The following is a 17634-nucleotide window of genomic DNA, read 5'->3' as shown; positions in this document are numbered from 1 at the left end:
GAAAATTGATTCACTGCTCGAAAAATATGGTTTAAGTCATTTTCTAATACGGTTATTGGAATTTGAGGTGCGATATAGATTGATATCATAACTAAATCTAAGCAAACTAGTTTGATCATTACTGTCTGTATATAATCAGAAACTTGTGGTGCATTTAACTCAATGTATGCGAGGTTTTCTCTAAGATATATTGCACTACCACCATAATTATCTTTTCTGGATTTTAGAAACTTGTTGTATTTATATAAAGTGTATTTGTTGGTAGGTTCCAGTGATGAATGTGTCCAAGTTTCGGTCAAAAACACGGCAGCATAGTTTTTGTCAAGCAGTACTCGTCAAGCAGTACTGTATTTGTATGACAAAGATTGAACTGCATTTAAATGATATAATCATCAAATTTTAAAAACTGTTTCGATATGTTTTTGATTTTTTCCCGACCAAGTTCTGTTAACTCTGGAATTTGCATTAGAGCGGAAAAAAAGCTCATCGCGTTAGTTTTTGCATTTCTGTTGACAATTTCTTCTGTTTTCTTGCAAGCTTCGGCAATTGCTGTTTCCCATTTTTCCTTTTCGTTCACGATCACTGTGTTCTTCAATCCAGTTCCGTTAGATACTTTTCCTGACTTTTCAGTTTGTCGGGGCCGACTTCCAGTTGGTTTTGGTTCGATGCGCATTCTTTTGCCCGTTCTATTCTCCGTCTCATCATAGTGTGTGTTTCCTCTTACCGATCTATTTGCGTTTGAACTTTCATGAGGAACGTTGTTGAGGTTCTTTGTGCTTTTCCCAGCTGTGATTTTTGCGTATGAGTCCTTTAGTATTGGAAACTCCATGAAATTTGTCAGGAGATCGTATGAATTGTGCAATGGGACTGGTGTAATCAGTTCTTTTGCTTCAATGTAAGTTATACACTTTTTAGACATTACTGCGTTGATACTAGCTTGCCTTGCACGTTCCGGGCAGTTTGGATCCGATGATTGACGACTGCTTGATTTGCAGTGGAAGCATTTCATGTCTTCGTTGTAATTACGAAACTGCTCGTCTTCCGGATTGTGAATTTTTGAGCAATTTTTGCAGCGCTGATGTCCTTTACAATTAACTGCTTTATGATTGAATTTGTGACAATTTGTACAAAACTCCACTCTTCGGATGAAGGGGTTCACCTTGCATGATGAGCCGAATAATCTGATTTTCTCTGGTAAGATAGGTGTACGGAAGGTGATACTAACTCTGTTGCTTGGTTGTTTCACTCCATCTACGAAACGTGATAGTCGATACACACTTACTATCGGTACAGGACTTTCAATGTCACATTGGATTTCTTCTTCCGTGATGTTCGTTGGGATTCCCGCTACTACTCCAGATATACATACCAGATGTCTTGGGACATAAGCGCTGTAGCCTGCTTGTTTCAAATTTTCGTCGCTTATCATCGCGTTTGCAGCTGTCGAATGGCTTAAGAATGTAATGATCTTGTTTCTACCGAGATACTTCATTTCAGTTATACTTCTTCGATAGTTTTCTGATTTTCGCAACCAGGCTCCCAAGGTGAATTTATTGATTTTACTGGTTTTGTCCAACAACTCCACATAAACACGGTAAGGCCGACGACACGACCAGGCACTTCGAAGAAAAATCGCAATAAAAAGTGTTCATGCGCGATCACTATCAGTTACCGAAGTATTGAAAGACCCCTAGGTAATAATGAAAATATATTTTACAAGCATCACTGCTGTGGTTGCTACGAAATAGTCACCATGCACAGCATAATAAACAAACAGGTAATACTTCAAAAGATGTATTATAAGTAAAACAGTTTATTTCAAGTTAGGCTAATTATATTGATTGCAGGAATAAACCAGTTTTCATGGCGCTAACAATATGGCTATATCTAGCAAAATGGAACATATCCGTATATATATTGCCACTGAATTTTTCGTTTGCTATCTACGTATCTATCAAAAATATTTGAATGACAACAGGAATGATAATGTCGTTTCGGGACTTTGGTTTTTTCCTTAACGTGCAGAACCGCGATTTTGCATTTCATTCTAATAATCAAAATACCCTGTCAAGTCGTTCCCACTGATTGTCTCGTCTTCTACTGGCGTTTAAAGAGTTTCAGGCCCTAGTAACCGTTCTCACTTCCACTTTCACTTCACACTTATATCACTTCACTTGATTTTCCCTGTTACTGAACTGTTACGCACACTGAAGTAGTCACTGTAGTGAAAAAAATCATTTTTCCAAAAAAATTATGTGATGTTCGTAATAACCACAAGCTCATGAAAGTAATTACTTTTTCCTCTGAAGCGACTTTCGTGATAAATACCTACATTCACTTCACTTGATTTTCACCTCGAAGTGATACCTATAATAAGGGTTTTCACCGTGTAGTGATACTGGTAATAAGGGCCTCATTATATGAATTCGATATAAGGGAAGAATTAAAAAGGGACACTCCGTTTCCGCATTTTAGCGTAGGCCACTCGACCTACGGTTGAGTAATTACGTACATATATCATTAAATGCAATTCATATCAGCGAAGCGCAGATCACAGTTGATTGAAATTGTAATCGCAGCATATTTCACCGGTAACTAAACATTTATTTTGTGTAGGACTTTTATATAATTGAAATATTGGTGAAAAAGTCATATAAAATTTGTGAATGCTGATTAGTACATTTGAAAGTATATAAATAATTGCAATCACGATCGAAATGATTCTAACAAGTAGCAACATCATCAAAATTGCAGCATAATACCAACATTCGCGGTCATACTGTTCATCTGAACTTCTGAGATGCTCTAGATTGGGCATATGCAATAATGAAACCGAGAACGATTACCTTGAAAAGATAAACAATGGTAACTAGGGTTACTGTAACTGTTATTTTGAAAACAACAATTTCTCTGACCGCGTTCCCAATTTTAAACATTTTTCATTAGATATCATTTTGACATTACCAGTTACTGAGGGGTAGCTCGATTTGCGATACAGTTTTAAAAGCGAGTGGCAGGTCGTGTCGTCGGTAAGGCGCTGGATCACCTTTCTCATATTGAAATTTCACACGTTCTGTTACCAAATCCATTTGATCGTTGTCACTCTTTATTACACGTATCAAGTTTTGTATTATTCGCCATTTTCTTTTTCCTTGTATCATCCGGATCCGGGGGCTTTCCACCTCCTTCCGCCATCTTGAAACTGCACTTTACTTTCTAATTTTTCTCTATCTTGTTGAATTACAATTCACTACCACTACTTTTCAAACGAATTACTTTCTTTGTGGATAAAAGCACAATCGAGTTGCACGATAACTTTATCGTTCAAAAATTTCAATTCTGCTCGCACTAAATAATTTTACACCTTTTCGTAACCACGTTTAGATACGGAATCTGAACTTTGACCGTCGAGCAGTTATTTTGTCGTTGTCAAAAAGAACTCTACTCGGTAGCAGAGATGCCAGATTTTTTCAAAGGAAATCTGTATTACGCTGTATAAAATATCTGTGTTTATCTGTATTCGCTTAAAAAAATTGAATTTCAACAATAAAACGATGTTATTCCAACACATTATGGCTGTAGAATGGTAGATTCAATGAGCATTTGTCTGCCTTTCATATCGTTTTTCTTACCCATATTTGTAAGGATTTGCCATCTGCATTGTTTCAAACTCAAGTGAATTGAAAAATTCGTCAAAAATTTTTCTAAATACATGGGATATGTCAAAACAATCACCATAACGCTATCTTGTGGTGACCACGCTGATTGGATTGTTCAATTGACAAGCTTTTATCGAAACAGTTTTCCATCAGAGTAGCCATGACAAAACAGAACAGGAAACTTGTATAAAGGACTATTCACACATTTCAGTTCCGTGACGGTTCAGTGAAAGTGCCTTCAGTGAGCCGTCAGTGTTCTTTTTTTGTCGGAACCCTTCTTTTCTGTTTCCGTTCCGGCACAGCAAATGCAGTGACATACCGACTTCAGTAAAAATAAAAAAAATATCGGTGACGACGAATTTGTGTTTGCCGGACGGACGCTACACTGACGGCGAGCTGCACTGAAACGGTACGGTGCCGGGTAGGTGTGAATGCGCGCATAGAAAACGAATGCAATAATATCAGTATCCGTGCACGGTGTCGCGCCGGCACTGAACCGTACCGGATATGTGTGAATAGTCCTTAACCATGCTTGTTTTTGTGTTTAAAGAGATAATTTATTGTTAAAAATATTTATGTCACGTGAATGGCCAAAGTTTCGAAGCAAATTGAGGTTTCTATGCCCGGTGAAAAATGAACGGTGGCCCTACTGAAAAATTGGTGGCCAACACGTTTCCTGATGAAAACAAAACAATATGTAAAAGCGATTCACACGCAGCATCAAGCGGCTATCACCTGAATGGAACGATTACGGAACAACAACATTAATTGTAAGCAATTCATATGAAAGGACACTACGTCAAGTTCACGGAACTTTTTAACGTCGGATACGTGAGCAATATTCGGCTAAATAAAATTAATAAACCAATCTGGACGTCGACCGGACGTGAAGCGATTGACATAATATTTTTACCAAATTTTCCGAGGCATTGTGAAAAACCATGCTTCTTGAAACCGGGAATGCATGTAGATTTTCCTATTCCGAAGTACTACAAACTATTCTACGAGAATTCCGGAACCCAGTAAATGTCCACAGTAATTTATCTTATTAACAAGTGCTTAATATTTGCGACGTAAACATTTTGCAGTTTGTTTATAAACAAACTCAATAACAAACAATATGTCATGCGTATAACATAATACAAGTGTGAACAGTTGGGTTTTAACTTTATATTACTATCGTTAAAACGTGTTATTTTCTGCAGGTGTGAACATAGTATAAGTTGTTTTTCGTTTGAAAGCTAATATTCTCGTTGCAGCTGAAAACTGGAAAATACTTCCAGCGACAATCATTATTATCACGTTCGATGTGGAATATAGGTGAAACCTGACTGGGGTACGTTCATTTCACTTAATTTCCACTTCACACTGGTAATAAAGGCCGGTAGTATGAAAATGAAACAAACATAAAAAAAAAACTCAGTTAAGCCCTACCGGCCTTTCCAACGCCGGTAGGGAGCGAATTGCAATCAACATCTTATCCAAATCATTTGTCTCATTAAAAAAAACTTAATAATTGAACTAAAGGTTATAACACATATTTATATTAAATTGTAACAATAATTAATCGTACCTGATGATGTTTGCAATACCGTCAAGCCCATCAACCACGGGAGGGAAACCTAGCTACCTTTGATTTTGCTAGCGTTATTAGGAATACAAATGAAATACGATCGTAAAATCGATACGACGTTATTCAGAATAATGGCGAATGTCTGTCAACTGTGAGAGATTCTTACGTTTTCGGGGAATACGCAAAAGTGCATCTGATTATAGGTCCATTCAACCTTTCTTATTTTCCTTTTAGTAACGATAATATTGTGAAGGCTACTACTATGATTTCGGGGATATGATAAATCCACCCGCATTTCTCGATGGTGGTTTCACATTTTTGCATACATACATGACTGTTTTGCTCTGAGCTTTGATTTATTTTCATAGATTAGCATTTGAAATAAAAACGTCCGTTTCATTTTACGTTCTTTAAATTTGCGAACTACAGTTTCTACCTAATGTCTATTCTTCATAACCATCTGGCAAGGGGTTTACATGAGCATTATGAAAAAGACTTTTCTTTCCATCGCCCCACGGAAAACGTTTGTTACGAATACGCAAATGTTCATACGGCACAAATTCCGGACGTGCGTGTCCGTGTTCTTCTTGATGCTTTAAGTAAACATTCAACATGCACAGTCCAACGGCCGGAAAAGCGACGAAAAAAGAGAGTTTCTTCCATATTTTATAGCCTCCTGCACCTAAAATTTTAATCAGTTACGTAAGTTTTCCTCTAAATCATTCAGAATATATGTTCTTACCTTCATGACCTGAAACTGCAGACGGACCAGCGACAGCATAGCGCTGAACAGTTTGAAAAATGGTTCGACGAAATAATTGATTAGTTAACATTTTATATGTACTAGAATAAACTATTTCGTTAGGATCCAATTCAATTGATTAATATGAATTATGAACAGCGATGCCAGATAGTAGTAGTGTCATTTCCGTAGATTGGTATTTTTCTCGCAAGCTCTCGCAGCGAAGTTTTTTTTGCTCGCCAGTAAAAAACTAGTTCCCGTAGTTTTCCATTGATAAATTTAATTTTCCGTAGAAAAAAACAATTTCCGTAGATTTTGTTTACGAATACGCAGGTCCGTAGAAAATCTTCGAATCCGTAGATCCACGAAGATTTCGGTAGATCTGACAACGCTGATTATAAATCGAAGCCTAGGACAGGACCTGACAATTGTTAATCCACTTTTAGGACCAATTTCGGACCAGCTCGTGATTGGTTGAAATTGACATGAACAAGTACTCGATTTTGAAGTTTGTGTTACTGCAGGGTAGAATGAAAGTGTTGTCAGTTATCTGTAATGGTCTGTTTTTTTTAAATGAGTGACAAATTGAGACAAGTGTTTTAAAGTTGATAACTGTTTGTTTTAATTTTTGAAAAAAAAGTAAATGTGAAGTGCAAAGCATTGTTTTGCGACCGAAATAATTCAAAGTTTCCAGAACTGAAGTTCTATAGATTTCCGATAAATCCCGTGATTCGATTAAAATGGATTCGGTTCTGTGTAAGAAGTGACGAAAAGGTTTCGTTCTTTAAAATAAAACCGTGTAACAGAATATGTAGTGTAGGTTTTTTGGAAGGTTATATTGTGTGGATGTCTATTATTCTTCTGTTGATCAAGCAACAAAAATGATTTTAGAATAACGAAGAATATATCCAAACAGATCCATTTCCCCGATGCAAAATCGATGCTAATGGAAATGTAAGTCCTCCCACCCGAACAAATGAAAAGCCTATTTCTTCTGCAAACACCGAAGATCTTTTTATTGAAAATCTTCGACTCAAGCAGGAGATTGCAAAGATTAAGAGGTATGATGACGTTTCAAAAATGTAGTTCAAAACTATTTTTTTACTCTAGACTGCATTCTGATGGAAAAACCGCTATATTCACTTAAATATGAAAATGAAGACAACAATGAAATCTCAGTCATTATCTGCAGAAAGTAAGTTATTTAGGCAAGATCAGATGAAACTGTAATCCGGGGAAGTTAAAAAAGTTAAGAAGTGGGATCTGGAAACTGTAATTGAGTGTCTTCAAATTCGTTTTTGCTGTCAGGGTGGGTACGATAGACTCATTGAGAGATGATTTTCCTTTCCTTCGACTCGCACTTTGCTACGGCGCTTTGAAAACATTAGCTTTTCTCCTGGTATGTCAATATTACATCATATCGATTTTTTTCAGTTCAAAAGTTATGAGAGAACGATAGTATAGTTTGGTATTACTATCGTCAGAGAATCTTAATTTCAGGTAGCACATCTCAAGATGAGCACCATGGATGATCTCGATAAAAATTGTGGCTGTGTGTATGATGAAATGAGCACGGAAGAAGTGATAGAGTTTGGTCAGAGTACCGAACAACTTGTTGGATATACTACTTTGCCAGTATCAGAGAAAATAGCTTCAAAAGCACTTGTATTCATGCTCGTTGGTATTCAAGCGCGTTGGAAACAAGTCGTTGCTTTCCATCGTACTAGAAACTCCATCGGTGGAAGTTTATTGAAAGATATGGTTGAAGTGATCTGGTTTGATTATATCAATAATAGACGTCGAGAATGTGCTTTAACGAGAGTAGATGAAACCAGATATCAGCATGTTGTCAAACATATGAAGAAGACTGCTAAACTTATTTACGATTTGAAAGTTAGCGAATCTGGTAAATGGAAACCGTGGAAAACTGGTGTTGTGATGAGTACGAATGCAATTTTAAGAATTACGGAACGTTGTTTTGATCTTGGTATTGAAAAAATTTTAACCTCACGATTCACTCAGGATTTTTTAGAAAGTTTATTTTCTGTGATAAGATCTAAACAACGTCGGCCAACTTCCCTTGAATTCAGACGAAATTCAAAAAATGTTGCGCTGTCCCAATATATGGCTACAATTCCGTCCGCGTCGTACGTGGCAGATGAACAAAAACATCTAATTGGTATCACTGAACTTATGTCTCACAATAGTGAAATAAAACATGTGCATAAGACATAAATGAAAACGAAGTTAACTTTGAAGTGGACTACGAAGCGCTGGTTTCCGAAGCCGGAATAATGTTTGATCGAGCAGAACAAAATACAATTTACCATTGGGCAGGTTATATTATTGGGAAATTGAGTTCGCAGAAAACAGTATGCAAATCCTGCATATTAAAATTGTCTTGCACCGCGACAACGATTGAAAAATCTGAGTTCACAAAATTCACATCTTTGCGTGCAAAGCCGTATGGAAATAATTTTCATTTCGTAACGGAAGATCTTTTCAATTATTTTATGACAATGGAAATTATTTTCCGCAACTATAGAGCAAATTGTACATCCGAATTGTACAGTTCAGAATCAGGATGATGATTTCTAAAGTTAGGAAGATTGAAACGTGGAAAAAAATCGATCCACTTCAAAATGGTAAGTGATACGTAATTCTTCGTGCATTGAAAATGCATTTATTTCGATGTTGAAATATCAACTGTAAAGATCTATCATGCTCAATTTTTTTTTAATTCTTTCGATCCTAGGATATTGAACCGAGGCGGTTTTGTATCTTGCCGAGATGTCATTCTACTGGAAATAAGTTGTTTCGAGATCCCAAACCCTGTAGTAAAGTATTTAAACGATGGCAAAAAAATCTGACAATAACAGGTTATGGTGATGAATTTATTTGTGAGAAACATTTCAAGTCCGATGATTTCGTCGAAAGTAAGTAGAATGAACGTACACCGAGCAATAAATTAAAAATGTTCTATCACAGATACGAGGTGAAAATTGAAACTATCCGCAATGCCTACATTAAAGCTGCCTTCCGCTTCTAAAAAGATAAGGTACAGTCAGGATGTTGCATAACAGGTTGTACCAAACCCTTACCCTTAACGCAAAAATGAGTAGATAGGTGGTAACTCAAGTTTAGAGTACGTGCACTTTTTATGAATATGAGTGATGTGTCACTCAATTTTGAGTTATGTTCAATTAAAGTGTAGATCTCGATTAATTGATTTCTATGAATCGATTATCTCGATTAGTTGCACTGCCGTTAATCGATTACAAGTACTCGATTACAATTAAAAAAAATACATCACTACTGGCAACGCTGATGCTAATGAAAAACGCGGGAATGTGCCTTAGTGATCGTATGTGCAAAAATTTATGAAAACTTTCTTGAAAAAATACATAAAGTTATGGTAGGTAGATTATACATACAATATAATTGGGCTGTAAAAGAGACATCCGAAAATATATTTTCGTTAGATATGTTTTGTCAACAAGTAGATCTTTATTTTTATATATGCTTGTACGTTTTTTTCGTGCTGGCTGGCTATAAGCCATAGTAGGTCCATCTCGCCGAATTTCACCATTTATCAGTGAAAACAGAGAACAGACACCCAAGCTACACGCAGAGAAAAAAATTGTAAATATAACCAAATTTGGGTTTCACGCAACGATTTTTTTTTGTTAAAATAGTGACAAAAGAAAATTTGGTTTGATATAAATAATATTGCTGCTTGAAACTACAAAACATGATAATCAATTTTACTCAGTGTGTTAGTTTGTTTCAAACGACAATTTGATAAAAACAACAAATATTTCACTTGTGCGTTCCTGTCAATTTCTTGACAAACAATTTCACAGTGAATTCAATTTGAAAAATTTGTTACGAATGAACGAACCTTAGATAAAGTTAAGAATTGTTGCGCTTTAAATTTACAAACTTTTTAGTTGAAATAAAATACCTTAAATTTAGCTATTTCAATTAACGCTTTTGTTTGTTGAAATCATACATTTTTGTTTGTTTTTAAAAATAAAATGATTTCTTTCAAACTAATTTACAAGGTTATATTTAACTACTTTTATTTCGATTTATATTGGTTTAAAAATTTCTAGAAAACAATTATTTTTAATTTTGAAATTTTTTAAGACGCTTCGTCATTCCCGTTGCTACACAATCGAATTATTCACATACCATTGTATGTAATTGTAAAGCCCTGTTTCTTAATTTTTATAGCATCCAAACGATTCGGTGCTCCATCAGTCCGACCAATATAGAGAACCTGCATCAAATATTTTTGGTAAAGAAAATGTGTTATGTAATGTTATACAAATTTTTAAAATATACTTTATCATCAATACATACACTTGTACCCTTGGGACATGAAAGAAGCAGATCAATTTTTACTTATGAAACGCGTACAAACTTCTTCCGTGGGAGACAATAATGTCAATAATGGTGTATACGCGCGGGAAAAAATTGTTCTGGTTTACATGAAATAAAACTAACGCGGTTCATTTAAACAGTAAACTTAGTTGTATCATTACACAAATAATACCATAGATAAATTGAACCAAGTTTTTTCTAGATGTGAAGGTATATCAGGATTGAGTCAACGAGAACACTGCCGGTAACATTAATTCAACTTTGGTTGACATGTAAAAAATTGTTAGTTTATTTCAACAATAAACTCATTCGGAACAATTATATTTTTGGTTTGGTTGGACCATAATTTTGATTCAAATCAAACAATACCATCTTATTTTGTGTTGAAGATGTTGGGAAATGCCAAATCACTATTAAAATTTTTTTCCAAACGAAGTTATCCTATGTATGATATATCATACGCTGGGACAATACAGTAGCAACACAATTATAAGAGATATGTATATTTTGAGAGTGGTATATATGATTCAATATCATTTAAATAATACCGGTAGAAGTACTATTAGAAATGAAGGCACAATATAAACAGAAATATTTTCTGCATTTTGTCCAAAATAAACCTTCGTTTCGGTTTTTAGTGAATTTTTATTGATAATATTATTATTTGTATATCTTGTAAACTGCAATAAACAACTTCATTTGTCAATGCCTTTTATTCAGCCAACCTGGGTTCGATTCTTAACCCCGCAAACAGGTTCAGAAGGTTTTTGTAGTCCGAAATGGTGAATGACCTTAAGGTCTGAACCTGTGTAATTGAAAATAAAAAATAACTTCATTTGTTTCCATTTCTTAATTTTTAGGAAAATTGATTGTATTTGTATAATATTTGAGAAATTTGTACGATTCGTTGGGAATATCGCTAGCTCAATTGATAATGTTTTCAATGTATAATACGTTTTGGAGGTATTCATACTTACTTTTCTAAGTCAGCGTTCGACTCCATATTCACGTGGTCATCAAATCCCTGTCCTTAGCATTTTTGTTGGCGAACATTTTTTTGAATATTCCACAATTCGAAGATATTATCGACTCTGAGAAAATGTTTTACACGGACGGATCGCGAATTGAAGAAGCGACAGGGTTTGGTATGTTCAACAATAATGTTTCGGTCTCCTTTAGGCTTCAAGAACCTGCATCTGTTTATATAGCAGAGTTAGCAGCAGTTCATTATAGTTTGAGTATAATCGTCACATTATCTCCAAACCATTATTTTCTTTTCACAGATAGTCTGAGTGCAATTGAAGCCATTCGCTCAAAGGCTGCTGGCAAAAATGAACCTTTTTTCTTGGGCAAAATAAAACAGTGCCTGAACGTCATATTGAATAATAATTATCAAATCACAATAGTTTGGGTTCCGGCTCATTGCTCCATTCCAGGCAATGAAAGAGCCGATATTTTAGCCAAACGTGGTGCTATTGAGGGTGAAATTTATGAGAGACCAATTGCTTTCAATGAATTCTATAGCGCGTCTCGCCAAAGAACACTTGCCAGCTGGCAAGCTTCTTGGGATAAAGATGATCTGGGTCGGTGGATGCACTCAATTATTCCTAAAATATCGACAAAGGCATGGTTCAGGGGACTGGATGTGAGTAGAGATTTCATTCGTGTGATGTCCAGACTCATGTCCAATCACTACACGTTAGATGCACATCTCCTTCGAATTGGACTTTCCGAGACTAATCATTGTGCTTGTGGCGAAGGTTACCGCGATATTGACCATGTTGTTTGGACATGCGTGGAGTATCGTGATGTCAGATCTCAACTAATAAATTCCTTGCGTACCCAAGGTAGACTATCCAATGTCCCAGTTCGCGACATTCTTGCTTGTCGTGACGTTCCTTACATGAAACTTCTTTATTATTTCATTAAGTCCATTGGAGTTCCAATTTAAATTTTATTTTATGTTAGATTGTTTTCTCTTCCATGAGCTCAACCAATAGCCAGCTATCTTATATTAAATAAAAGTGATGAACTGATACAAACAAACCTGAAATAGTTATAAGATCATGTACAAAATAAATGTATTTCATTTAATGTAATTTATAATAGCAACTCGCTTGATAAAAACAGTGTTTAGATTAACTAATGAATACCAACATACTAATAGGATATTCGAAATGTATTAGGTTTAAAGTACTATGTATTGTAGATGCCACGGCGAAGAAAAACTTATGTATATTGCCTATGAAATAAACGTATTTATGAAAAAAAAAAAAAAAAAATTCGAAGATATAACAAAATGGATTTGATTTACTGATGGCAAGAAATTTTCGAAAGACTTCAACTAATCATAAATCGGTTAACGATATGCTTTGGAAAAAATACTGTTGTATTATCCCACCTTATGATATATCATACAGGGTAGCAAGTTACCGGAAAAAAGTCGGGAATTTGGTTTTACCGGGAAAAAGTCGGGCATTTTAGTGCAAATCCGAGAAAAAATTTATTAGTCCTAATCTCAGTAACGATTTTCAGCATCATGATTTTCCGGATACAATAAATGAAAAGATGAAGGCCATTTTGTATTTGAACTAGAACTAGTTCAGTGCAAGTTTTGAAACTTCTTATTATTCCTCACAGGTTGAATGGTGCACAATCCATTGAAAATGGAGCCAACACCTCAGCAATTCTAAATCAATAAGAGCTTTCTTAGTTGTCATCAATAACAGCATAATCAATGCTCATAATGAAAAATAAGGATAATTTAGATGCTTCTGCTGGATTTCTATTAAATCTCGACAAATATTAGAAAAGATTCCAAGTGCAAATGACAGTTTCTCTTTGTTTAAAGTTAAGTTGAAAGTTGATAGTTTCAGTCGTTATTCTATACAAAGTGTAAGATAAAAGGATTGCCTATAGGACCGTAATAATCGAAAGAGCATTATTGGAAAAAGTAAGAAGTTTAAATGAATTGTGTTGGTTTTTGAAGAAAATTGCAATAGTTTTGATGTTTCATTCCTTCGTGAAATGCAAGACTGATCAGTATTTCAATTTAATTTTTAGTGTTGCGCACCGGGAAAAATCCGGGAAATTGAAATCGCTATCATACGTTCAAATGTAAACAACAATTTTTATATATGTTAAATATTTTTGTAATTTCACTTCTGAAATAACTAATTTGAACCTATGGCAATGGTTTGTCAAAAGATGGAACTTTTACCTATGGTTTCAAGAATAAGATTCACACGAATATGTTGCTTACTTTTCTTTGGTCATTTGTGTGAACTTTACAAGGTTATATTACGAATAAAACGTTGACACTTGAAAACATTTTTAATATAAAAAGAAATTAAAAGTGTAAACTCCCTCCCATTGGTTGGTGGGCTTGACGGCATTGCAAACATCATCACATACAATCAATTACCGTTACAACTTGATAAAGATATGCGTTACAGCTTTTAGCTTCATAATTGAATTAAATGAATAAGATATGGAACGACTTCAATAAGATGTTGATTGCATTACGCTCGAACATCCGGGGTTGGAGAGACCGGTAGGGCTTAACTGAGTTCTTTTTTATGTTTTATTTTCATACCACCGCCCCTTATTACCAGTGTGAAGTGAAAATTAAGTAGAGTAAACGTATCCCAATTGAGTTTCACACGATGACAATAAATGAACGGTAAATCGAGTCCATCTTTGACGTTTATTGGTGATTTGTGGACAATGGAATACTGTGGAATGAAATTGAATATTGTAGAATAGAATAAAATAATAATGTCCGAACCAATCAGCAAACCACTTATAACTGTCAAAAGATGTTTATCCCCCGTTTACACTTCTGCTGGCTGCCAGCATGCTGGTGTCAGTGTACTGTCCTTTTAGGAAAAAAACGTTCAACGGTGGTCCTTCGTTGGTCTAATACTTTGAATCATTGGACCACAGTTGAACGTTTTTTCCTAAGAGGGCAGCACACTGACACCAGCATGCTGGCAGCCAGCAGAAGTATGAACGGGGCATTATCCAGTTTATATTGTGAGGATGTGTCGTTTGGGACCTTATGGGTGAGATGATGTGTGAATGAAATGTAAGAGTAAGTGTATGCAAGAACGGTAATAAAGGCTACCGTTTCAGTTCAGGACTAACGATCGACCAATAGAAGAGATACAAATTGGGTAACGGTACCCCCATTCATCTCAAATCCATTAGTCATTTCATGTACGAAAACCATTAGTTAGAGTGAGATCTGTTATCTCTGTTTGACAGATTAACTTCAAGAGTAACATGTAATTTGGAGCATTTTGCGTCGCTAAAACCATTGTAACCATGTATTGTACCATTTCCGAACTACTTCCATGCGCGATTGCTTAGAGACGAGGCAAAGATTTTGTATTCGATAATATCGCTTCATTTATTGTGGATGAACCATGAATAATATGTTCCCACCTGTATTTGAAAACCTTTGTTTATTTGCTCTTCACTTTTCTGCTTTACATGCGCTCTACCTTGTAGAGCAATTTTCACTCAGAGTAAAAATAAAGCTACCGTCGTAATGACGTGGAAACAGAACGCTGCGCGTTTTTAATTTGATTTACCGAAATTTTATACAGTCCACTTAAATTGGAAGGCCATCTTTTTGGTCCTTAGGAAGCCGGATATTTTCGGAGTGATTGGAGACTGTTATTGACGGGTTTTCTATCGGGAAAACTTGAATCTGCCGAGAAAGAGGAACATTCGATCGGACGCTGTGACGAACGAGTGTGTGTGTATGCTGTCGACGTATTCACGGCCTACCCAATCTGAAGTATTGACCGGAATTCGGAATTTGACGAGTTTTCTATGGAAAATCTCGATTCTAGTTTGAAAATACTGAAAAGTTTATCGGAAAATTGTGACGATTAGGTGTACGTGACTGCGAATCTCGAGCTTATGGTGAACATGCTATTTGGATCGAACATGTTCGAACGTGTTCGAATTGCTTTGTGAATGGAAGAAACCGAAACTGACGCATTGCAGTCGATTAGTGATCAACGTTTACTACAACAAAGGAAAAAAGAAACACGCGTAATGGAAGAATCATTCAAAGCTCTCGTTCATCAGAGAGGAGCAGTAAAAGGAAAACTGACCCGAGTGAAAAAAGCACTCATGCACAGTGACGCCGTACCGAACCCGAACATTCGAAATGTGCATTTCCTGAAGTTACATGCGAAGACTGTTGAGAATTGTTACATTGAGTACAACGCATTTCAAAATCAAATATATGCTCTACCTCTTTCTGATGAACGACGACATGAACAAGAAAATCACTATGTTGAGTTCGAAACTCTTCATAGCGAGCTTACGATTCAGCGGAACATTCTACTAGAAGATTTGATGCCAAAACCACATATACAACCAGGCCCTTCGGCTTTTGGAAATGTGGTTGGACCGATGGTTCCTGTCGTTACACCACAGCAGTTCATTCCGCCGTTGACAGTTCCATTGCCCACTTTTGATGGAACGTACGAAGCATGGTATCCATTCAAAGCCATGTTTCAGACCGTTATGGCACGATACGCTACAGAATCACCAGAAATAAAATTGTACCATCTTAGAAACGCCCTTGTTGGAAAAGCAGCTGGAATAATCGACCAAGATGTCATCAATAACGGTGATTATGACGCTGCCTGGGCGGTTTTGATTGATCGATTTGAAGATAAACGCTTGATAATCGATAAACACATCGATGCTATCTTCTCTCTACCAAAAATCTCGAAAGATAGTTCAATCGAACTTCGCAGGATGGTTGACGTTTGTGTCAAAAATGTCCAGGCATTGGAAAACCTTGAACTCGCTGTTGACGGTTTGGGAGAACAAATGCTGATCAATCAGTTAGCATCGAAAATGGATCGTGATACGCGGAAGGTTTGGGAAACGAAACAAGGCCCAGGAGAGTTGGCATCCTATTCGGACACTATTGAGTTCCTGAAACAACGATGCAGAGTTATGGAAAAAGTGGACACAAACAGTGTTAAAGTGGAAAATACAAAGGCTGTTCGGCCGATGAATAAATCAAAGACATTAGTGGTTTCGAATGAACAAAAGTGTGCAATGTGCAACAATTCTCATGAACTCTATAAGTGCGAAGAATTCAAGAAGAAGAGTATCAGTGATAAATATGGATTGCTTCGAAAGTCTGGATCTTGTTTTAACTGCCTGAGAAGAGGACATCGCACTGCCGATTGTTCATCGATGAGTACATGTCGTAAGTGCAACAAAAAGCATCACACGTTACTGCATCCGGAAGAAACAAAGACAGAGACAGCTGTAAACCCATCACTTGCCCCGCAGAAAAAAATCAGAAGGAGGTTCTCGAACAGAACCAGCAACAGATGGTGCTCCTACCGTTGAGCTGGTAACAAAACAACAAAATGTGGTACTCTGTGCGTCATCTAATCAATCGGAGAGGCAAACTCTACTCACGACCGCAGTTGTTTTAGTCTATGGCAATGATGGCATTCTCCATTCTTGCAGAACGCTCATCGACTCATGCTCTCAGAACAATTTTGTAACTGAACGATTTGCCACACAACTGGCGCTTCAGAATCATTATGCGAATTATCAAGTCAGCGGTTTGAATGGAGGCACAACAAAAATTAGCAAAGTAGTACGCACAACGATTAAGTCTCGAGTTACAAATTATTCAACCGAACTTGAATTGTTAATAACCCCGAAGATTACAAGCGATATGCCGGAAACATCGATCGACGTGACAAACTGGAACCTTCCAACGCACATTGCGTTTGCGGACCCTAACTTTAATAAACGTGGTCGGATTGATATGCTGCTAGGAGCAGAAATTTTCTGGGACTAGATCAAATCAAAAAGAATTACTCTTGCTGAAAACCTTCCTTCGATTAGAAGCATTGAATTAGGTTGGGTGGTCGGAGGTGTGATACCTGAACACACACCGGTCATTGCGCGCACATTTTGTAACGTCGATGATCAGAATGATTTCAGTAACCTACTTAAGGCCATCGTCCAAGTACTATGCGCGCGGGTGATTTTAGGAAATTTTCGATGGAAATTTTGAAAAATTTGCCGAAACCAAAAACATACAGACCTTTGAAATACATTTATCTATCTACAGGGTGAAAATGGCTGGAAAATTCGGAGGATTTTCCGAGTCCGAGATACCATGTACTTGGACGATGGCCTTAAACGCTTTTGGGAGATCGAATGTGCCGAAGAGTTACAGCGAACGTCTACTGCGACTACTGATGATTGTATACAAC

The 17634-nt window shown here is 36.4% G+C and overlaps 1 protein-coding gene across 1 annotated transcript in view; it reads left to right on the top strand.

Moving 5' to 3' along the window:
* Nucleotides 1-9302: 9302 nt before the first annotated feature.
* The window catches only part of LOC131440693 (thymidylate synthase), a 50487-nt gene continuing 42155 nt past the window's right edge, over nucleotides 9303-17634 (top strand). Inside the window, exon 1 of the mRNA XM_058612204.1 lies at nucleotides 9303-9389. Within this exon, the coding sequence (XP_058468187.1) occupies nucleotides 9387-9389 (3 nt within the window). The 5' untranslated portion in view covers nucleotides 9303-9386. The remainder of the gene's footprint in view (nucleotides 9390-17634) is intronic.

Source organism: Malaya genurostris, chromosome 1, assembly GCF_030247185.1.
Source record: "Malaya genurostris strain Urasoe2022 chromosome 1, Malgen_1.1, whole genome shotgun sequence".
NCBI lineage: Eukaryota > Metazoa > Arthropoda > Insecta > Diptera > Culicidae > Malaya > Malaya genurostris.
Note: the sequence above shows the minus strand (reverse complement) of the source record. Positions and strands in the feature narration are given on the sequence as shown.